General features: G+C 41.0%; 1 protein-coding gene across 5 annotated transcripts in view; it reads right to left on the bottom strand.

Annotated features, from left to right (window-relative positions):
* Window positions 1–17,368: 17,368 nt before the first annotated feature.
* The window catches only part of YAP1 (Yes1 associated transcriptional regulator), an 88,892-nt gene continuing 81,641 nt past the window's right edge, over window positions 17,369–24,619 (bottom strand). For all 5 annotated transcript variants that reach the window (XM_066175739.1, XM_066175738.1, XM_066175742.1 and 2 more), the window contains 2 exons: window positions 22,804–22,916; window positions 17,369–22,175 (listed from right to left, as the gene is read on the bottom strand). In XM_066175739.1, coding sequence (XP_066031836.1) covers window positions 21,937–22,175; window positions 22,804–22,916 — 352 coding nt within the window. In that variant the 3' untranslated portion in view covers window positions 17,369–21,936. The remainder of the gene's footprint in view (window positions 22,176–22,803; window positions 22,917–24,619) is intronic.

The raw sequence follows: 24,619 nt of genomic DNA, 5'->3' as shown, positions 1-24,619 counted from the left end.
CTGAATCCTTTCTACTACTGACTAGGCAGACTTTTAACCCTCTGTGAATCCAAAGCAGAGCTAACCAAGTTGTCCTGTAGATAGTTTATCCTGTGTCATTGGCGAGCAACAAATCTCCTAAATATACCACTTGTATCAACCATCACATTTTTAAGCTAACATCTGAAGGTGATATAAAGGAGATTCAAACAGTGTCTGTAGATGGGTGTTATAAAGGTTTTTTAGTTGCCTTTATCTGAAGCTTATTCATGTGCAAAATTGTAAGTCAATATTTCTTCCTTGCTTCTCACATGCGGATTTTTTCTCAGCATCAGGAGCTTTAAAAATCATTACAAAATAGGCAGGGAGTGAAATGAAGCATCTATTAATATTTCTGATTTCTGAAGAAACTAGATTTTACTAAAAGTACCGCTTTAAAATGAAGCTACTCTAAGATGTCCATGGCTTCCTCACTGATTTTTTGTCTTCTTCCTCTAAATAATGGTTCATGATCTGGAAACACCTTAACATAAACTGCCCAATGAAACTCATTATCATAAGTGTTAATGTTGTCAGGATCACATGAATCTGTAGATTTGCCTCCTTTTCGTAACTCTTTTTTAAAATGAACCCCAAATATTCTCAGCTAAGTTGAGCAAACCTTTTCATCTTTTCAGAGATTAACATTAGCAGAATGAGGAGAAAAGAGCAAAAGACAAGAGATCTCAGATACAAATGTCACCCAAAGCTGACGTTAGAGACCTGACAGGAGAATACAAGAGTGCTGCTCCAGATGGCAGGAGCTGCAAAGGAGGAAGAGCACAGCTGAGAAGCAGTGAAGGGAAGCTAACCATAGATGAAGGAGGATGAGAAACAGACACTCCAAGGCATGTATCCAATTCTTCAGGTTACGTAAAATGATTTTTTACCATTTATGCAGTTCCTTCCTTTTCTGGGTGATGCACATTGCAGATAGAGTTGGTAGCAGTGCTTGCAATTACCCCCGCCTGACAGCTCTTGTTACAAGCTCCTGCTTTCAGTTGCTGCTAAGTTTGTTAGATGTTACTCATCCAGGCTGAAAAGTCTTTTGCCAAGGCTTGGCCTCAGGCTGATCCTTTTCCCTTCCATTTTCTTTTGGGAGGAGGAAAGGGGAAGGCAGTTTCAGCAAAAATGGTTCTGTGGTTTCCAGGGCAAGATTAGGCAACTGTTTATTTGAGCAAGAACTTGAAATTTGGCAAAACGGGGGGGGGTATCACCCTGATGCCAGGAGACGTAGCCAAGTTATAAATGTGTTTTTAAAAAGTCTCAGCTCATGTAGTTTAGCAGAGACTTGTCAGCTTGGCAGATGAATTTTCAGAGGATTGTGTCAGCACAGGGCACAGTGTGTCCCCTGCCAACTTCCAGGCCCTCAAAGGACTGTCCCCAGCAGAGCTGGATGGTGCCTCCTCCAGTGCTGCCACAGGCCCTGAGCAGGGCAGGAGCTGCCTCTGGGTGCCCAGGCTGCCTTGAGGGGCTCAAGGCTGGAGGTGGGTGTGAGCAGGGAAGTGGGGCTGAGGTACCAAGGTAAAAAGGCACTAGGAAAACAAACCATGGAGAATCAGCCTGTGATTACATAAGGAACTGGAAAGACAACGACTAATGAGCCAGCCTAGCAAAGAGCCCAGGATCTGAAGCAGGGTGACTGGTGGGACAAGAGGTGCAGGGTGGTCAGGAGTATAAGGAAGGAAGGAAAGACATTTTGGTGATAGCTATCCTGTCCTTTCCAGAGCCCAGAGCAGAGCTGAGGGCACCTCCAACAGAAACCTAGAAGTCAACTGGCATGTGTGATCTTTCCTGCTTGCAGAGTCTTCTGCACTGGCTGAAAACCTGTAACTACTTTTCCTTTATTAGGTCTAAAGCTTCAATTCTCCAGCAGAGAGATGGATTAGCACTTCTCATTGGAGCACCTCAACTTGGGAGCAGGGCAAACATCTCTGCCATCTACCATGCACGCTCCCCCCTAATGCTGCAGGGGAGATGAGGAGTGAGAGGTGGTGCAGAGCCAGACTAGCTGTCTGTGCTCCCTTCTTTGCTGCTTGGTGAGGAAAGAAGAACAGCTGTCCCTAGGCTGGGCAGCACAGAGGTGACAAAAGGCCCTAACACCAGGCCAGACACTGCTTCCAGCCCTAAAGCACAGCACGGAGCAGCTATAGAGGAAAAATTGAAGAAAGGCCAGAAGCAATGGCCATTAACCATCTCCTTACTCCTGGGTACTAACAATCTCTTTCTTCCTCAGCCAAGTAAACAGTTAGTGTTCTCTCACAACCCTACTAGCTCCTCGTGGCAATATTTTCAATCAAGATAAAGCTAAAACTCTGTTCCCATCAGACCAGCATGTCTTTGTTCTGCACCTCAGCATCTTCCCAATACCACTGCCACCAGTGACCATTACCCCTCAGGCCTCAGCTCTAGTAGCATCTGAATATCCCAGCACTCTCCTGATAACTCAAATCCAGTGACAGTCCTCTGGAGCCCTTCTGGCTTTTGCATTAAACCCTGTTACTCTGTAGCCTCCACACCCTCACACTCCAGTCATCCCCACATCACCACTGACCCTGCTCCAACAACCCCTCATCTCTGGTGATGCCCAAGATTCCAAGGTCTAGTTCCCAGTGTCACCCTGAACACCTTCTCCAGCTGCCTCCTCCTCTTCATGCAGGGGGAGGTGGACACAGAGACCCCACCAGCAATGCAGCACTACACTTGTCTGACTTTTCTAGACAAAGCCCAGTGTCCCCTGGGTTGGAGTTCCGGCCAGCTGACCTTGGACACCTGAATTCAATCCAGTGGGTGTCTGTTTCCTTCACAGTGATGCATGGAGGTAACTGGATAGTTTTAGGGTACCACTGACCTACCTCACTTTAGATATTTACTTGGACTGCCCCAAAAGCATCATTACCTCTCATCACTTAAGTGGAGAGAAGAATTATCTCAGTTTAGGTATGTCCTTTGCTCATAACACAGTCGGGCACAGAAATGCCAGGGTGGTAAGAGATACTGAAAAGCAGAAATAAGGGAAAGTTCCAGGAGTGATTTCTCTACCAATTCCACCCTTGTTCCTAGAACACACCATTCTCAGCGGGGTGTTTTTAGAACACATTTAAATGTTATCTTTCATCAAGGTCAGTGTGTTCCAGTTTGATCAACTTGACCAGAAAAGTTGGTTGAAAGTTATAGAGACTGGAGAATGGAGGAGACAACATCATGCACTAGAGAACTCCAGGTTGGGCCCATGTCTGTAATTCTCTGAGCAGTTTTCCCTGTTGAAAATGACACTGTAGGAATGGAAAGGCTCCAAGAAGGGATGCAAAGGCTTGGAGGTTTGGGAACAATTTCACACAAAGAGTACTTGAATGAGTCACAGTTATTCTGCTCAAGAATAGGCAGAACTAAGGAGAAAGAGATGAAATATAAATAGGAATAAAGGGAACAGGAAATTACTCCTCACCCTTTCTTGTGTTACAAAAAGAATCAGACAACATCAAATTAAATTTGTAGAGAACAAGCTCAAGACAAGTAAGATGCAATGGCTATCTTCACAAAGTTAATCAGGCGAGAGGTGTGTGACTCCTTGCCACATGATGTAGTGAGTACTGAAATACCCACCATCTGTCAGGAGAGCATTCAGGGCTCGTACACCACACTCACAGTGTGCAGTGTGTGACAGGGCTCCTGTCCTGTCCTCTGGCCTTCCAACAGATGTGTGTGCGTGTGTGTCTCCCAGTGCTTCCAGCTTCTCTGCTCTTGCCCACAGCTGGCAAGGGGGTACTTGCCTCTGCAGAGCTTTGCCCTAGGTGTTTCTAGGAGAAAAAAATAGAATTTAAACATGAAAACTCAGAAATGAAAACACAGTGCACAAATATGTAGATAAATATATCTAAGATTTTTTTTAGTTGATCTTAAACAGTTGTTTTCAAAGTTTCACAATAGAAAACCTTATTTTGTGTGTGTGTGTGTATTGAAACAAGGAAATCTGAAGTAAAATTGTCTTTCAAAAATCATTCTCAGCTCCAAGCTTCTTTTGCATAGCATAGACTGGTTGCTCATTCACTAAGTATTTTCATTATGTGCTTCTGTAGGGAAGTTAATTTGTAGCCATATTTACTTGAAGACTATATTACAATGAATAAGCATAAATAATGTATATGAGAAGGCAAGAGAGAATAGCCTGGCAGCCTTCAATCTGTCATTCCTTTGACTGCTAACTTGGCAATTTGTGTGGGACAAATTATAAGGCAAATAATCCTGAGGTAAGCCTTTCATTGCCTACACAGTGCTGAATGTATTAATTTTTTAACTCCATTCAGGTCCCAAGAGCTGTCAGAATGCCAGAGTTTCAGCCGATATGATTTTTTATACTGCAAAATCTTCTTTGTTTAATTTAAAATGGAGCTGTCAAATCTCCTGTGATGACTGGGGCAATGTTATTTTACAAAGATATCAAAAACAATTGAAACTTTTCAAGGTCTCCTGGAAGTTTCTGCACAAGATAAAGTTGTTGAGGTGCTCTGAGCCACATCCAGTCACAGCTTCTCTGGAGGCTGACAGAGAACCTTATAATCTCTTGAGTTTTTTCTCTCTTTTCTCTTTTCTGGTGGTTTAGTAGGTGATACGGTGTCCAGCAAGATCTGCATGCTCCTTTAGAACACTTTCAGTGATGGTGATTCTACCACTTCCCCAGGCAGCCTGTTCCAATGCCTGACCACTCTTTCAGGGAAGAATTTTTACCTAATGTCCAATCTAAACCTCCCCTGAGGCCATTTCCTCTTGTCCTTTCACAAGGTCCCTGTGCATAAGCATCACCTGAAACTAAAGGCTCTGCAGGTTTCCCTCAACGTGCCTCTGCAGCAACACTGAGTAGTGAAACTCTTCTTGGCATCTCAGCAGCAACCCACTGTCATGGAGGAGTAGTATCCTTAATGCATGTCACCCCCCTTTCCAAGGGACTTGCAAAGGGGCAAGCAGTGGTTTGCCTGAGCTGGCAGAGAAGCAAATCTCCTAATGCTCTCCAGCTTGTTCCCTCCTTCTTCTTCACATACAAGTGAAAGGTGGAATGAAGGAGGAAACTGAGCCCACTTCTGGGGATGAAGCAGCTGAAGATCCAGTTAAAGCTGCCAGAGAGATTTCTTCTTTACTTACTACTGCAAAGCAGAATACAACTGCCAAGGATTTAGTTAATCTGTCATAAAAAATCAATTGACCTAGGAGGCTGATGCTTTTCTTTGTATCACTACAAATGACACATCCTTTTGCTGTTTCAACACTGGTGGTATGGAAGTTTTAACAATTAACAAAAAAAGCTAAAGTAACCTCATTAAATTTGTAAGCATGCACTGTGAACAACATAAAAATAGCTTAGGATGCTAGAATCGTTCCAAACCAAACACAACCTAAAAAAAGTGGAGTTAAATTTAACAGAAATCAAATATATTTAAGATCCAGGAAATGTTAAGCTAAAATAACCCCACTTTGCTCTGACTCTAAAAAGTTATTTCAGGATCATAAACAATATTCAGATTTATACCGAGCTAGGATTTTTTTGAGGTTTCATCTATATATTTTCTTCTGTTTGAGATTCTGACTTTTACAAATGTTTAGCATCGGGCATTCAAGAACCAATTTAGCATTTAGAAATGGACATTCCCAATTGACTGTTGTCTAGAGCATTTTTCAAGAGGCAAAGGATTGAGGACAAAGGAAATTCTTCAGTTTAAGACATAACCATTTCAGAAGTTAAGCACTGCTCTGCATAAGAGAATTTTGGTTGAATAATAACACTTTTAAGGAAAACCAAGAGACACATACTGCCATTTACTTCACACTTCGTAAAAACATCATTCAGTAATACAGAATACATAGATTAACTAATGTAATCTATGATAAGAATCTCTTCTGATTTTCAAAACATCAGCAAGCTGATATTCAGGCTGCATATTTGGGGTCCATGCTTATATATTACCTTTTTAAAATGTGTGTGGTTCCTACCAACACTTCTCCATAAAGCCTCAAAACTTCTAAATTAAGTAACACTATGTAGGATATATTTCCTTTCTCTTTTTTTTATGCAAGCAGCTGGTGCAAACTCCATCTCTTTAAAAATGAGTTGCCAAGTATTTTCTTCTTTCCTGGGAGATAAATAAAACCTATCTCAGTTTTTCATAAAGCTGGGTTGAGATTGCCATTCTGTTTGGGAGAAGAGGGGGAAAGACTACTGCTTCAGATAGGATTGGCTATATCAGTTTCAAATTCCATTGGGTTGGAAAAAGGTAGCAGAATTAGACCAGAAGAAAAAATGGGAAGGGCCAAAAAGCAAATTTTAAAAAATCAGTTATAATTTGTAGACTGCTCATTTATTATGAAGGAGAAGAAGAGATGAAGTCCAAGCTCTTTGTGTCTATCAGTAAAAAACAGATTCTCCCAGCTGGTAACACAGCAAAATTCACCCCAAGTTTGATGTTTATGAGCTCTCTCTCTCCCAGTCAACCACAAACTAATCACATAAATGCCACAAAATACAGAAAGTCAGCTTCAGCTGGAGAGCAACAGCCCTCAGGCAGTTTCAACAGCATGAGTGTCACAAGGACCATCTCACCTCCTGGAGTTACTTGGTGGCTTCTCCAAGCCGGTTAAGCCAAATATCTCAGCACACACTTCCTAAAGCGATATGGATAGCTTAAAAATTTCCCTTGCTCAGATACAGCACTGCCACAGAAGCCCAGCTTTTTGAGGGGATCCCTGTTGTTAGTGAATTTAATGGGTTAATCCCATCATCATAGGATTTTTTGTGGATGTGTGGACTTTGGAGGACTTGCTCAGGAAAGGATGCTGGCGCCTGAGTCACCAAATCACTGGAGATCCCAGACTTTTATGTTTAGTTCCCTGTGGTTTGTGGGGGGTTCTGTGCTGAGAGGAGCACAGTGCACAGAAGGGCCTGTTGGAGTATCTGACACCCTGGCAGGAACACACAGATGGTTCAAACCAGACTGGCCATTTAGCATTTGGACCACTTTTCAATTTCTCCTAGATCTTTTAAAGCAAAGGTCGAATTTACCCTGTAAAGGGAAGGTTAAAGTCATGGGAATTCTCATCGAGGAAAACTGGATTCAGTTGTTGTTGAAGGTCCTGCACACAGAACTGTGATTTACTGTAGGCTGGAAGCAACGTTTAGAGTTCCCTGTCACAGCTCTTAATTATGTTGTGCAGAGCTCCAAGCTTATTTAAAGTTGTAGCAGACAAGTATGATTTGTGTGTTTAGGATCAGGGTGATTCACTCAGACACATGAAAACCCGTGGCCTGTACTGGCAGGGGGACAAGCCCAAGGACAGCTCAAGGTCTGCTGAGAGTGGGCTCTACTGGTATCAACTGTAGTTATTCCCTTGCTTTACTTAAAGCCAAAAAGAAGGAGCAATTTGAAGGTAGTAGATTATTTGGAGGTAGTAGATTTTAAAGAATTACTGTTATAAATCAGGAAAAAGAATTCCACTAAATAGAGAAATCTCTTTTAGAGGCTGCATCTCCTACTGCCTGCCAGCTGTGTTTTAATTTTTTTTTTCCCCAGACAGAAAAATAAGATAGGACCTAAACCAACAATCCCACTATTAACTTGCAATTTATGGCATAGCACAGCTGTCTGAAAGGATGCTGGATTACTGGCTCTGTTTGCTTTTATCTGTCCACATTCTGAAACACTTAATTCAGTGTTTCTTAAGTTTTAACTGTGGCCATGCTTTGATAATTGAACTACACCCTGGGCATGGGATACATTTCTGACACCTGGCTATCACACCCTCCACTAAGAAAACACAGCAAAGGTGACCTCATGATTTTTTTGGTAAATGATGAAGAGACTCCACATACCTAATGAATGGATGAATCAAGCAATTCACCTTTCATCAAAGCCACTTTAGGATATGATTTGTAAACTTCATGAGAAATAACACATGAATGGCAAATGTGCTCTCACTTAAGTTGATTGCACTGGCTATGACTGCATCATTACTGGCACCTTTGCAACCACTTTTGTTAGTCTTGAGACTGACTAGAGGCTCCTGTTCCCCTCTCCTGGCCAGGCAGAATGGCATTAACAGGTTTGTACCAAACAGTGAATGCAGTTGAAGAACATCCCAGGGAGAATTTTCCAGGGTCCAAACTGCCTGTGGCAACTTGTTCCTACACCTGTGATTTGACTTGCTAGCATTGTGATCGTGCTTTTCATAGAAAAATCTGTGCAGCTTCTAAAACATCAGAGTTCATGAACGCTCTGGTACAAATGAGAGATACCAGGCTCGCCAGGGCAGTTTTCTGGCATCCCAAAGTTTCATGGCAGGTATAAGCATTGCCAAGTCCAAGGTGACACTGTTGATGAGCTAGGCTTCCAGAGAAGGCACTTGCATTTTCAGGAAATATTTGGGGAGTTCTTAACCCTATATATTTTTTGTGGATGCCTTTCAAGTATGACTTGTTAGCTTGAAATGGTTATCAAACCTTGAAATGGTTTGATAAAGCAAGTTACTTTCACAGTGGTAAATTCACTCTACCCATTTCACCCATTAATACAGACATGTGAGGAGAGCAGGTTTGCCAGGAGTCTGCTCTATGACAATTCAGGGTTTGGTTTGTGATCCTGTGTAATACCCCTGCCCATCCACTCACAGTGACTACTTCACTAGTCAGAGGTATCAAATGACTGGTTTTGCTCAGCCTTTCACGCAAAGCAAACTAGAAGAACTTGCTTGTATAAAATGGCTATGTTATTAATATCTTATTTTCCATATCAGGGAATCAAGAGAATTACTGAATTTTGTAGATCAGGCATCTTGATTGCTGGCATCAGCTGCAGTTAATAACCTCAGAAAGATGGTGTGTTGTCTTTTGTGCAGGATGGACATAACGGTGCCAAGGAGGTCTATGCTAACTGGACTCAAACACTTCTTGAAGAGAACAAAATGTTCCCAACCCTCTTCCCAAAAATAGAAAAGGGAGAGACAATACTCCTTAAGGCATTTGCCAAAATGATAAGGGAGATGAACAAAAACCACTCCCAGCAATTTTTTAAGCTCACCAGAATGCTGCTTTACCTATTCCAATGCTGGCGCTGCTGATCCCAAACCCTCGGAAGTCCCATCCCACCTGTGTGAGGCAGCAAGAAACAGCAACATTATCTTGCCTGCATTTTGAAATAAAACCATTTGAGAGGGGAAAAAATGTTAGTGAACTCCTGAAGGAAGTGACAGACTCTTTGATGGTATCACCTAAGTCGGCATGCCCGAGCCTGAAACTCCACCTCTCACATGTTGTTCGTTGTACATTTAGGTCACTGAAGTACATCTCCAGGGAGGGGCTGTCTCCTGAAAGCTTCAAGATACATTGCTTCCTGTCTCCCTAATCAGCTGTGCAACAGGGTAAATTTAGAAACAAAAGGCAGCGCAGCAGTACTGGCAAATGCATTTAGTGCACATTAAAACCTGTTCCGGAGAAGTCAGAACAGGTTGTGCATGTCTTCAGCTCAGGCTCTGAGCAAAATAATAAATGACTTGCATACATTTAGCACCTTTCATCCTGAGAGAGCCTGCAGTAGTTTACATAATAGGAGTTATCACCTACCCACCCATGAGCAGGCACCTGTGGAAGGCAGGGGAGGCTGCAAGGGCCAGATGGGGCACAAGCATCGTAAAGAGGCAAGTGAAGATGATCATCTCTATTCAAACACAGGAGGAATTTAGGTGGGCACATGAAATAGCCAGGTTGGAACTTAGCCAGGAAAACAGTGTATGAAACAGTCCTTGCTTGGCAATAAGTACAATGAGTTATTTAATGACCCTGAGCCAAACACAGAGCATTTCATCTTAACTTACTGAAATTGCTCCCAAACATGTTTATATTCCACAGAATTCTCTTTTAAGTTTTCTGAAGCTTATTTATTCAAGGGCAGAAGTGTGAACAGCAGAAAGTCAGCTACAAGGGAGACCTTCCTCAGAAGGGAAAAAAAAGGAAAAAAAAATGATGTAGAGAGAAAGTTTTGAGGTGAAGGGGGTGGGATATATGCCACTCCCTTAAGGGAAATACATACCAGTAAACAAATGATGTGTAAGTCTGCAGGCCATCATTTTTTACCACACTGCTCTACACCAGAGAACGTGCAAAAAAGACTGTTCCATTAGAAAAAGACCACACACTTCTTTGGCTGGATTTTTTCCCCTCTTACCCAGTTTGATGCTTTTGTTTTTGCCAAGACTGGTATCTGGGCTTAGCTTCAAGCTCATCAGTACTTCTCCCCTAGAGTTTCAGCCAAAAATACATCTTTTCCACAAAGGCTGGATGACTTTCAGGATGATTTTACTTCTCTGCAGGAGGTTTTTCTCCTACTAAGTGGGAGCTGTGCTCAATCTATTGTATCTCGGCCACACTCAAACTCGACTTGCTGGGTTAATTCACAGACAAATTGCACACATGAAGTACATTTAGTAAGAAGACAGATAGCAATAAAGCGCCCCTTACCACAGTGGAAATATTCTGTCCAGTTATTAAAGCAGTTGACCTTATTTAAAGCATGCAAATATTTTCAATAGAAGAAAAGAGGAGGTACCAAACGACATCTTAAGCAGAGAAATAATCAAAGCTGGACAAATGGAACTAGCAAATAAGTTATTTTGGATTTAATTTTTTGCATTTTTACGCTGACAGTATGATTGTGTATTTTAAGGAATTATCAGACAAATCTGCAGGGTCAGAACTGCACCTTTCTGAAGTGTTTTCCTTAGCTAACAAGTTGCAGGAGCAACAGGGTTATGAGCTCATATAAAGGAAGGGGGTCCACCGATGTGAAACTCTAGGAAACCTGCATTTTCTAACCTAGTCCTGGAGTTCTAGCAGTGGCCCCAGTTCTTTGACTTGGTGCTCAGGAGTGGACCTCAGAGGTCAGCTCAATCTTTCAGCCACCCTGAGGCTGGGTCAGCTCCATCCAGTTTCTGAGAGATGCTCATCAAACTTGTTCTTTGAATGCTCCCACAACACAGCTACTACAGCCTCCTCAGGTATCACAACCAAACAGCCAGAAGAGTAAAAGAAGGGTTTCCTAACCTAAAGTTTACTTACTCCAATGTAACTTCTCACCCTTTACTCCATGGATAACAGATTTATAGTAGCACTTTCCTTTTACTTGAAGATCATCTCTCCCCATTTAGTCAGCTTTTCTGTAGAAAAACAGCCCAGCTACTTTAATCTTCTTCTCTCACATTTTCCTCATCATCACTGCTTGCCTCTGGACCATGTTTAGTGCCTGTCTTTCATCAAATGCTGTACCCAAAAGTCTGACCAGCACTCCAGCTGCTCACTGATACAAACCAGTGCAGGATTCCCTTGTGCCTGTTCTATTTGCATTTGTGCATCCCATGAGAGCATACACATTTATTTCTCAGTTAAATCAAATTTATTTCTCAGTTAAATAACAGCTAAGTCAATTTTGTGTTGATCTCCTGAGCCACAAAAGCAATTTTATCTACCGAGCTAGTAGGTCCTAATTTATGATTCCTTAGCTGACTACTTAGTACATTTGTGTGTATCTGCCTCAATTGGTTTGTCTCCATTTTTTCTCCAAACACTTCATTGTCTGATTTGTCTTATGGTACACTCAAAGCCCCTCTGAATTTTGTGTGTGTATTTCTAAATACAGTTCGCAAATATGTACAAAGTATTAGTTCATATAAATGCGTAAAATGTAAACGTCTCATCTGAGATCTGAGTATTTGGATAACACAGAAAGTACGTCATCCATTTTTACAGATGACACAATGAGAAAGAAAAAAAGAAAAATAAAAAAGAAAAGCCTAAGATAGTAGCCACTGCAGTCAGTTCTAGAAGTAGTCAGAGTACTGTTTGACTATTATGGGATATAAAAATCTCCTCTGTGTTTCAGTGGCAGGCTAGGTCCAGTCCAAACACAGCATGGAAACCAAAGGGCTGATTCAAGATCGAAGGTCACATAATCATAGAACCATTATGGCTGGAAAAGACTTCCAAGATCACAGAGTCCAACCTTTGACCAACCATCCTCTTGTCAATTAGACCATGGCACAGTGTGCCGTGTCCAATTGTTTCTGGAACACCTCCATGGATAGTGCCTCCATCGCTTCCCTGGGGTGCCAAGGGGGCAACTCCATCCCCACATTCAGGTCATTGATAAGGACATTAAACAGGTCTGGCCCCAGCACTGAGCCCTGGGGAATCCCATTTGTGACTGGCCCCCACCTGGACATAACTGCAGTCACCAACACTCCCTGGGCTTGGCCAACCAGTCAGTTCTTAGGCACCCAACAAGCAGTGCACTTGTCCAAGCCATGAGCAGCCAGCTTCCCCAAGAGAATGCTGTGGGACATGGTTCAAAGACTTTACTGGAGTCCAGGTGCACAACATCTACAGCCTTTCCCTCATCCACAGGCAGCTCACCTGGTTATAAAAGGAGATCAGATTGATCAAGCAGGATAAGTCTTTCCCAACTCTATGCTTCCCAGACTTCTGGCTTTCAAAAGCATCCTGAATCTGCTTCAAATGCCTAGGCATCTACTTGTCATCTTATCTTCCAGTGCTGCTGCTCTAACAAAGACATACCTAGCAACAAAGTCAGAGCACAGAAGTAGTTACACTGAAGTGCAGAGTAAATCCATGTTAATACATTTTAAAACAGTCTAGGCCCACCCACAGAGGCATCTTAAATCTTTAAAACCATAAGAAACCCCAGCAACTGTCATGGGATTTTGGGGATAGGGAAGTAATCCAAAAAAACATCTTAATCTCCATTTAAAGAGAATAGCTCAAGCAAGTAGCACAGTATGTGCTGTGTATCACTGGAACATAGGCACCCATTAGGGGTTAATCCTTGCTGGGAGTAAACTCTGCTCTATAATGTACCAGTTCATGTCTCAATAGCCACACACACACATCTCTCTGTGACTGTGCAGTGACAGAACGCACACACACTAAGGTGCAGAGCATGGGTGATGCATTAAATGCGAAGGTAAGCGTCAGTGTAGACAAATCTGACCTGCAGTCAGCTTCCCTTCGGTCCCAGCTTAAAAGCAAAACATGCTCTCTCACAGGGGGCAGACTGGCAACCCTACCTTTCTTACCTCAGCTCTTTGCTTTTGGGTTTTTTGTGTGCAAGGTGCCTTTAAGTCTCCAAGAACTGACTACTCAAGACTGTTTTCTTGAGAGGCAGCATAAAGGAGTAACAGGTGTATTCATATTCTCTCATTATTCATTCTGGTTTTCTGATTGAAATGATTCCACGTCACACCTAAAACCCGAAATATTTAAAAATAAGCAACAACCATGCAGACTTTGCAACTGGGATGACACTTTTACTGTTTATTTTTTTTTTCCTTGTGAATCCTAGAACAAATATAATGCTCATGAGAAACTGAGTTGTCTTTAGGCAGGAAATTAATGTTTATATATAGAGTATCTATATATAGACACACACACAAATGCATGCAACAATACTCTATGCCTGTATATATGTATCATAATGCAAGATTTCTCCCCCCTCACATTCATGATCATTCAATGTCCTTCTACACCTAAAGGGTCACTCCGGCTTCGCAGAAGCAGCTCAACAAAAAAGCTCAATCTAAAAAATAATGAAAAACTTAAGGACTTAGGAACAAAAGTTTTGAGGGAAGGAAGAACTGGTGCATGTTCATCTGTCAGTAGTAACTGTGCACTCTCTTCTACCAAATAGAATGGAATGGAAGCTAACTGGTGAGCAGCACAGCAGGGCTAACTTGAGTCAGTTCACCCTTCCTACTGAGTGTTCATATGCCAGTGAAAACCACCATGTGGTATGCACCAATATATGGCCTTCCTATAATGCGTTTTTGAGTTTAAACTTGTAGGATCAGATGCATGCCTTATACTACATTGCAAAGATTATATTCATATGTGGTGATGTCACTGAGTAGGAGCCCCAGAATAGCACAGCTTGAGAATGAATTAATAGGAAGCACTTAATGCTTAACCCTCAAAGCATTTTGCAAACATTAACATTTCAGTGCTCCCAGGACACAAGTAAAGCCATGCACACAGCTTTCCTGGGAAATGGTAAAATGCCTCACTTAAAGCCTCAGCAGGAAGTCAGATGTGCCATTATAAGGTGGAAACTGTCTTTATCCAGGACAATGTGTACCCAGGCAGGTTGCACCTGACTACATTTTAAAAAACATTTTTATCCTGTTTCAGATGTTGCCAGTGCAATCACTTCAATAATGTGGTCATCCGTTAAATGTTAGTGACACTGAAAATAAATTGCAAGCAAACATGAAGTGCCAAGACCACCACGTCTTCAAAGTGAGACATTTCCAAGAGGAGCTAAGAAACACAGTCCTCATGCTGCAGCAGAACACGTCTGCTCCCTTCCAATTTTCATGAACCTCACCAAGCTTCATTATTTTCTTTTCGAGGCAATGATACAGCGAAATCCACATACTGCAATAGCAAACTTTACCAGCAGAGATGACAGTTGAGAAGAACCTTAGCCTTACTGCAGTCATGGATTTTCATGTAAAACCAGCTTGTTTTCCAAACCATGTCTAGTATATGGGTGAGAGGAACTTGGATGCTGATACTATTGTTTGAGTGACAGATTTTCTATCATTCTTGCCACTAAGCTGCAAAGAGAAATTTCTATTTCTCAGTGATCTATTGTTGCTTATCACATTCGTAAAAATTAGAAATCTATATCCACGGAAAGATTACCAGATCCTGAAAGGCTGTTCAGAGGAACAAAAACCTTTAAAAGGAGTCATGTTTTAAGTGAAAAACAAACATGTGAAAAATAAAGGAAGTCATGTTTTACATACGGGCAAATACAAATCTAAACCCCAGGGCTTTAGAGCAGTTGCTTGAATCACCTGCAGGCAGGGATCAAGGGGGTGGCAGGTACAGGCTGCACTGACAGGGGAGCTTTAATCAGCCCAACAGCTGTCACCTTCTGTAGCACTGACACTTTTCTCAATCACAGCCTGAATCTCTCCTGTATGGCAAGTCAAGTTGCCCCACAGGCTTTGCTTTTGCCAGCAACTTCTTGGACTACACAGCCACTGATAACCACTTTCAGGCTGAACCCCAGTTCCTGCCATTTGCTGTGAGGTATCACCACCTAAGCCACGCCATTTCTTAGCACTGCGGGTTTGGGATTTTGTCATACACAAATATAACCGGTTACCTCGTTCTGACTGCAGACACTGACAGTCCAGGATTGCAGCTGAACCTCTCAGAGGCCTCTGGGTCACACTTCAACAGCGGATGATGGGTATGAAAGGATTACATCCTTTGGCAAAGTCTGAAAAGGGCCCCTTGACAGTTGAGAGCTGAGACAACCGTATTTGCATGCCTAACAATGAAACTATGAGAGAAAGACTGAATTATTCTGTCAGCTTAAAAAAACCCCATCATGGCTAACATCAGGTTAAGTGCTAGGTAGGAGTCCTCCAACAGGCACTGTGGCACTCCCTGCTCCTGCTAGGACAGCTGGCTGCAGAAATCAAGGCAATGACACAGCCAAAATTTTCCAGTCTCAAACAAGAACAGGAATCTGCCATTGTTCAAAAAAATCATGCTTGCCCATAACTATCCTGGACCAGAAGCTGGGCAGCAGTACACTTGGACTGTGTTATATTACACACTTCAAACACAATGGCAGTTGGATTTAAGAATGGAGGAACTCTGCTCTCCTCTGGGGACAAACAGCACCTAGTATTACAGTCCAGTCTTTGGGTGTTAGGAAAGCAAAACTCTCAAATGGTAAAGGCAATAAATAATTTAAAACACACTAGAGCACCTCAGAATTGACATATATGGGAGGAGAAAGACCATTTCAGGTGAGATCGATGTACCATTTTTATGGAGCTCTAGTTTGTTGTTACTGCACATTGAAAAAGAAGCCTCTCAGGCTGCTGACCCCTCTCCTTAAAAAAACAAAACAACCCCCTCCCCCAGCTAATAGACAGGAAAATCCCATAAAACTACTTTGCCTCTCATGTTCTAAACCAAGTCAATTTAATATAGAGAATTCTGTCATCAGAGTGGCCAACTGCATTCCCACATATAGAAAATAAATCCAGTCTGTGACAGCCTAGATCTGTAGCATTCACTTTTACAACCTCTGCATTAAAGACAGAGTAGTATGTCTGGAAAAGTACAAACCATGAGTTTTTCACAAAATCCATTAGACAGCTTTGTCAGATGTGTCAGTAATTATACGTTTCTCACTCAACATGCTCCCTCAGTGCCTAGAGAAAAACACATTGGCTATTTAAGAGGCTTTCAGTACCGGATATGGTAGTTGGTACAAAGCTCTACCCTCTGTTCTAAAGACAATTTGATTCTTCAGTGAAGAGTTGGATTCACCATTTTACATCAATCAAGTTCTCTCATCCTGTACTGACATCTTCCTGTTTTGATGACACACAAGTTTAGAGGATGCAGATAACCCGTTAGCAATAATAAGTTAGCAAAGGTCGAAAGGCACACCCTTACTCTTTAGGAGGAACATATAAACTCTGGATGCTGATACTGCAAATAAAATCAGTGGCCCTGGTTTATCTCTGAATGAACCTCTAAAACAGGAGGCGCTATACAGATCCTAGCTTGATCTCAAATAATTATTCTGTTGATGTTCCAAGATGAAAAATGCTTTCTTTGGCTGATAACTTGCTCTTGCTTCCTTGGAAGCATATTATTTCTGGCTTACTGAAACAAATATTTTTTAACTGTGTTGAAAATATTTTAAAGCAAATTGCCAAGCGAGCCTTAATACCTGTACCAAATATCCTGTTTTGCAGTAATACAGTCTATTTAGGGCTGCCTCAGAAGGTCACTCATACTTCAACTGCTGCAATATGTCACCACATTATAAATGAGAGTGATATCAGCAAACAAAATTGGTGCCTTATCATTCCCTGGCACTGGCCATCTACTTTCAGGTGGAAGGTGTGATGTTACATTTAAATTTAAAGGATCTGGGTGACTAAAGGTGGCTATGAACTCTGAAGTAAAAAATTAACTGACAAATCCATCAAGGGCTGTACCCTTAACTAAGAAAACATACAAATGTGCTAAATTCCACATGGGTAGGGCATTTGTTGCTGAATAGTAACAACTCTGGGACTGCTAAAATGCAAACAGTGTATGACTTTGGTCTTTCCAAATTGCACTACATTTAAAAAAAATCCCATCTTTTAGACTGTTATATAGAAGGTCATAATTAATGAAATCTGTCAAGATTTATTTTAAACTAAAATCTTCAGACACTTTCAAGGTATGTCATGACATATTTCACAATTCATAAGTCAAAACTTGGAAATGAAAATAGTGTGTCTTTATTGATAGTCTGCCACAAATTAATGCATAAACTTAAGAGTTAGCCAAAAATGTATCCGCCATCCAAACATGGCAAGCATTATCTGCAAAAAGTGGATGCTTTCTTCTAGTAGATACCCAGGTGTTGTGTTGCCAGGTCTCACTATAGTGCCATTTGCAATTAAAGTATTGTTTTACACAAGCTGCATGATGTTCACCAGGGTCACTGTCTCTTCATTACTGCAAGCACACAGAGATGTACACTTTAATGTTAAGCCTTTACTGAAGCCAGTGGAACTCATTTGTCTCTCAGGTGAGCTTGCACACCATATTTGCAGAACTGGAGTCTATGACTACAAAAGCAATGACAAGGGGGACAAGAACAGACGCACTACAATAGGCATTCCAACAATTCAATGCATCTATCTTACTGAAGGAAATCACATCTTTACATACTACTGAATGTTAAAAACAAACAAAGATGTTTAAGCACAAAGTATATATTTATACCAAATAAAACAACTGAAAAAGTATTACATAAAGAAAAATAATGTAACAGAATGTACTTAAGTACCTAGCTTACAGTCATGCTCATATCTAAAAATAACATTGTTAAGTAATATATATAATTTTGGACATAATTCTCTAACATACAACATGATTCTGTGATTCTAAATGTGGAGAGTACTTTTTCCATGATACAGAACACAAATTATTTTATACAGGCACACCTGCTAATTTGTATAAAAAACATGCTTGTAAGTGAAAAGGTCACTGTAGTACTAATTTACCATGTAGTGTTAATCATGTTGAAATTGTCTCTTCTCCTTTTGCATTGGTGAGCGCCAACACTGAATGGTACAGTATTTGATCCATATGGTTCACTGACACTGCAACTTGTTCCCAAGCAGTAGCCCTGCCCGGGTGTTAACAGTACAGTTCTGCACAGCCCCATCTGTCTGCATATAGTGTATTTCAAACTAACAGCTATTACAATTATTACAATGATTTCTGTTTCAATATATACATCAGTATAAAATACTACCCAAAACACTTTTGCATTTCAAACAATTTTAACCACTTCATCAAACAATGCATTTGCAGAATTAAAAAAAAAAATCCAAATTAAAATTGATTGCCAACAGTACAGCATCTCTATGGTATGTTTCCTAGTAAGTGAGAGAACGGAAATGTCTTAATTAAAATAAGCATCACAAAACATAATTAATGTTAGAGCAGTTCAAGGATTCCCAGTTTGTCAGTATCTACCCTAAGCAGTGCTACCCAAATACAGTATAAGCCATTTAGTGTTTCTACAATGAGAATAAAACATTCAAATATTAAAGCTGTGACAAACACACAAAAGCAAGGAAAGATACTCAGTTCTGTATCATTTCTGTTGTAGCAAGGTACAGCATGTCTGGAGTTTGCACTCAGTGCATCATATCTGGTTGTGTGCATGGACCGGGGAATGAGGTGCTGCAGAGCAGTGCTGCACAACGGGACCTTGGGGTCCTGGTCTGTGGCAAGTTGGACATGAGCCAGCAATATCCTGGCAGTCAGGAGGGCCAACCCTGTACTGGGGGGCATCAGGCACAGCATGGCCAGCCAGGCAAGGGGGGGGATTGTCCCCTCTGCTCTGAGCTGGGGTGGCCTCACTTCCAGTGCTGGGGGCAGTTCTGGCTATCACAATATGAGAGGGATATTAAGCTACTGGAGAGTGTGCAAAGGAGGACAATGAAGGTGGTGAAATGCCTTGAGGGGAAGCCATTCCTCATGGCTGAGGTCACTTGGTGTGTTCAGCCTGGAGGAGATGAAGGGAGATCTCATTGCAGGCTACAACATCCTCATGAGGGAAGAAGAGGGATAGGTAAGATTTCTTCACTCTCAAGACCAGTGACAGGACCAGAGGGAATGGCCCGAAGCTGAGTCGGGGGTGGTTAGGCTGGATATCAAGAAAAGGATATCAGCCAGAGGGTGTATGGGCACTGGAACGGGCTCTTCAGGCACATGGTCCCAGCACCAGCCTGACAGAGATCAAGAAGCACTTGGACAACACTCTTGGGCACATGGTGTGAAGCTTGGGGTGTCCTGCATAGGCCAAGGAGTTGGACTTGATGATCCTGATGGGTCCCTTCCAACTCAGCTTATTCTCTATGTGCTATGATACCTGGATACAACTGTGGAAGACAACTGAAATAGAATCAACTCTGAATTTCCTTGCTGTTGTGGTTTTATGTCAGTCAGACCATTCAAGTTATGAAAACTTAGTGTCTTTTTCTTTTCCTGAAGGGAAGGAGAGAGAGGAATTCATAATGAAATTCCAAAAATGCTACTAAAATCCCTATCTTGGACACAATACACTGCTTCAGGAGCTACTGTGTCATTGCACAATATAAGTGGCCTATTAATCACTGAATTATTGGTGTAGCAGAATATATATCATTGTGAATGTGTTTTAAAAATTGGTATTTTACAACTTGCCTGTATCCAATAACAAGCCACAAAATTTTGTGTTTTTCAAACACTAATATGTTTATGTAAAGTAGTAAATGTACAAATACAGTGGCAAATTGCAAATCACTGCCTCTGTTGCTTCAGTTTTTAAAATGGGATTTGATTAAGAGTTTTCATTCTTTATATCATCCTAAACCACAATTCTTTCTAAAGCATAAAAGAAATCTAAATGGCAATAGTAATATGATGGGGTGTTTTTTGTTTGTTTTGCTGATTTGTTCCTAGCTTAAAAAATAATCAATGTCTTTAAAAAAATGCAAAACAGTAAAACCCAAAAAATCTCTCCTCAGGAGAAGTCCCTGCTAACTGAGAGTTTTTTTCCCAAAACTAAGTGTCATGCTTACAGTATCTTTATAGTCATGTTATACACCCTTGAAAATAAAGGCTCAACGTTGAGAATGGTGACAGGCCCTTAATTATACAGGTGTTAACTGGTGACACTATTTTTCATCAGAAAAAAATCCAAAAGCCCCACGAAAAAGTCATAGCTTATATTGAAAGTTTGATTCATGCTCGTTTTGTTCAGTTAAAAATACTCTTTGGAAACTTATGTCAACTCCTGCAGACAACTTAGTGATACATCTTTTCCTGTTAAAATAAAAATTATTCATATTCACCTCTACCCCATGCTAAACTCTACTACTAATATACACTTCATTACCTGCTCGTGTCACCATCTAACACGTATCTTTACATTCTTCTACATATAGTGTCCAGGGCTTATTTTTCACCAAACAGAACTTGCTAACTATTAAACTTAGAAGTTTTCATTGAGAAGTTTTTTGGTGTTCTAGCCTTTTCATTGCAACGCACAGTGATATTGATAGTTCAGAAATTTTGTGCGTGTTAACTTAAGAGAAACTTTTGATTTTTTTTTTCCCATTAAGGATTTTAAAATCTGAACTCACTTAGAGACCAAAACCAAAAACCAGAAGAGAGATTAGATGTAATTTTAGAATGGTTCTGCTACTTTAAAATACATTTAAAATTTGTACACATGACAAAGGACTCTAACTTTTACATTGCTGTAATCAGATTCTAATTCAAAGTCTCACAAATACACATGAAAAATAAGCCACTGGTCGTGAAATCTAATGATTACATTCAAAGCTAGCCTTTAAAAAAATAAAAAAGTTACAGGCAAAACATACTGATTTATGTACTCACTAGCTTATCAGGCTACAATAGGCATGGTTTAAGTATAAAAAAAAAGCAGACAATTCAGATTTAAATAAGACTGTGTGAAATCAGAAAAAAACCCTTAGATTTCACTATTAAAAAACCCCCAGAACACCTATAATTACTTCCCATCCTACAGCTACAGTTAAACCAACTAACAAAAATAATCAAAGTATTTTTGACAAATGGAAGTTAGGCTAGGGTATGTGGCAACAATCAAAGTTCATATATGTTTCTATGTAAAATGACTCATGATTTACTATAACATAAAATATGAACAAGAGCACTTTGTGGCTAAGGCAAGAGCTACTAGTAGGAACACTTAATGCCAAACAGTCTTCAGCCCTTCTTTACGTCGTATCTCCAAATCAGTATTGACTTCTTGTGACCAGATACATCATTTTTGGCTTGTCACCCCAGTATGTCATGTTCTACCACTTGCCACAGGCAGCAGGAGACAACTAGCTGAGCAAACTACAAGCAGTGACATGCAGAAATTAACTCTCAAATCTGAGTACTTAGATAAAATGATATGCAAGCGCACACTAGGACAAAAGGAATGGCATTCGTCATCCAAATAGGCTCATCATCCCTCCCCAGCCCCCTTGAACAGTAGTTGCAACAGCAATAGAAAAAGATCAAGAAGATGTCTGTTCTTCAGAGTCAACTGTGGAAAAAAGTCAGCAATATATAACAGCAGCGATGGACAAGGAAGAGCAAACCCAAAGAATCTTGTTGAGTATTTGTTCATTTACTTTTTCTGAACACAAGCCAAAGTGCACCACACTGGCTTGTTCTGAACTTCAGATACAGATGTCCTAATCTCCTTAGATCCTTCACAGATTTAGAATTCAGTCTCCCTGAGGCCCCTATAACCAAGTAAGAAAACTCTCTTTATCTAGCTTGGTGGCTGCCAAGACAGATTCCATGTCATTAAGGATGTCAGAACTCAAAGCCTCTTGCAGACTTGGCATCAGTTCTTCTCCTTCTATATTCATTCCATCTCCTTCCAGTGTCCCAAGGTCCACATTTGTCCCTGGAATGGCTTCAAGGTAGTCTGGGAAACGGTTCTGATGGGATGGTATGTTACTTTGGCCGATACTGTCACCTAGTTATAACACAAAGATGGATATTAAGTATACTAAGTATACTAAGCACCAAGCCTACAATTTATCAGGACAACTGGTTAAAGGTTAATCAAATACCTCTTGCATCATACAAGCAGCGTGACTCATAGAAATCCATCACAAACCCCAAAGGTAACTTGACTGCATTTGCAGATGTACAAAGAACATGCCTTTGCTTCCAACTTTCACCTACTGACCCAAATCTTACAGACCTTTGATGTCATTTAGCATAATTTGATTTTTACACTTGAAGGACAAAGACAATACTGAGCCAAATAGAGTTTTGGAGTAGTATTAACAACACAGTATGAGGTACTATTCTTAGATCTGAACAACATTACTTCAAAAAGCAAACACACTCAAATTCCTTATAAAACCAGGAGTGCTACTACTTACAAGCAATTTCCCCATCCTCCCAATACAGTTGATTACAAATAAGTTTTTTCACAAATCTAACCATAATGTTTCTATCAGAGAAGTAGGGGAAATGAGAAAAGGTAGAAAACCAATGCAGAAAGTATCACAGCTTTTCAGAGTTGCTTGTTTTTATTGCAAATGGATAAAAATGTATTTGGAAAGCACCCATTAAAAATGTACAGCAAATCAGACCTGTATCCATCTCATCAACACTGTTCAAGAAGTCATCTGGGGTTCTGGGTACACTGTAACTGCTCATGCTAAGTCCACTGTCTGTGCTTTCATCTCTGGAGTGATATGTTCCACTGTAACAGAAGAAAAGGTGGAAAAAAATGAGGGTAGAGCACTGAAGAAAATAAAACAGATGCTTGTTTTGAACTAATTTATGGGCTTTAAAAACATTGCTACCATGAGAAATGCCCTATTCTAATAAAAAATGGAAGCATTTGTGTGAGACATCTAGGCTTTATTTTATGCAGACTTTTCCAATCAAAACTGTATTATTTAGATTCAGTTTAACTTGAGAACATACCTAAGCAGCTTTAAGAAACTGCCTACTTGTGTTGTGCATAATTTTAATCTTTTCACACCCACCCACAGCTAAAACCTTTCGAAGCCTATCAGATAATTCCTAATGATTATAAAAATAATAATTATGGTGCACCCTTTTATGCTTCCATAAGGATAAAAAAAGTACTTCTAACTAATGTTCCCATGTTTAATCAACCACTGTAAGTGTATTTTTAGGTCACCGCTGTTATAAATAGTTGGAACTCCTTTAGCAATTCCTCAATTTCTTCCCACTGCTGCATTACTACTTGTTCAGCCACACATGTCAAGGCAAGAGAGCACCCAAATATAAATCAAATACTGGTACAGAAGCCATCCTATAAACAAATGCTGCTCAGAATGATCTTGCTGACAGAACAGTTAGCCAAACTGATGGCATGGGGCCTTACATGCCTTCACTTTCTTCCTGCCAGCGCAGCAAGCAAGACCAAGAGAGCCACAGTGGAAAAAGTGTGATGGGGAGGGGAAGTAGGCCAGTGCATTGAGTTCATATAGCACGGTTTTGGTAGCAGGGGTCTGCAGGGATCACAGTGTGACACAGCAGGAGGAGCTGATTCCATGTCACCCAGCTACTTCCAGCTATCTCCGAAGTGCTCCAGCTGCCCAAAGCTGAGCCCATCAGTGACAATGGTGGTACCTTTGTCAATACACATTTAAGAAGAGGGGAAAAATGCTGAAGAGCAGATGGGAGAGACGAGTGAGAAGATGTGAGAGGAACATCCCTGCAGACCCCCAGGTCAGTGCAGAAGGAGGGGCTGGAGGTGCCCCAGGTACCAGAGCTGGGACTCCCCCACAGCCCATGGTGAGGCAGCTGTGCCCCTGCAGCCCCTGCAGATTCAAGGGGGGGCAGAGATCCACCTGCAGCCCATGGAGGATCCATGCCAGAGCAGGGGGATGCCTGAAGGAGGTTGTGACCCTACGGGAAGCCTGTGCTGGAGCAGGCTGACAGGACCTGGGGCCCCACAGAAAGAGGAGCTCATGCTGGAGCAGCTTTGCTGGCAGGAGCTGTGGCCTGCATAAGCAGCTGTTGAAGGCCACCATTACCTCCCCACCCTACATCTCCTAATATTCACGTCTTCACAAAATATTTTCAAAATCTGTATTTCCTCAGGTTATGGTAGCATTCTCTGAGAATCCCTACTGATATTCCATCATGCATCCTAAATGAACATCAACTTGATTCACTGTTCAAATTGTCATTTGAAGACTGATCCTCCTCATGATGTACTTGTGAAGTATATAGTACATGCCTTTTTGTCAAGTATGAAGAACCAAAAAACTTATGAACAGCTATTCAACACTGGATGCCAGTAGAATGTCTTCAGCCATGTATATAAATACATATACATATATATATATATATATGATCCCATGAGGACATCGTTGCCAAACAAGAAAGGAACCTAACATTTCTTTATAGATAAATAAATATTTCTCT

This window comes from Chamaea fasciata, unplaced genomic scaffold (genome assembly GCF_029207755.1).
Source record: "Chamaea fasciata isolate MVZ Bird 193981 ecotype frontalis unplaced genomic scaffold, bChaFas1.0.hap1 SCAF_2, whole genome shotgun sequence".
Taxonomy (NCBI): domain Eukaryota; kingdom Metazoa; phylum Chordata; class Aves; order Passeriformes; family Sylviidae; genus Chamaea; species Chamaea fasciata.
Note: the sequence above shows the minus strand (reverse complement) of the source record. Positions and strands in the feature narration are given on the sequence as shown.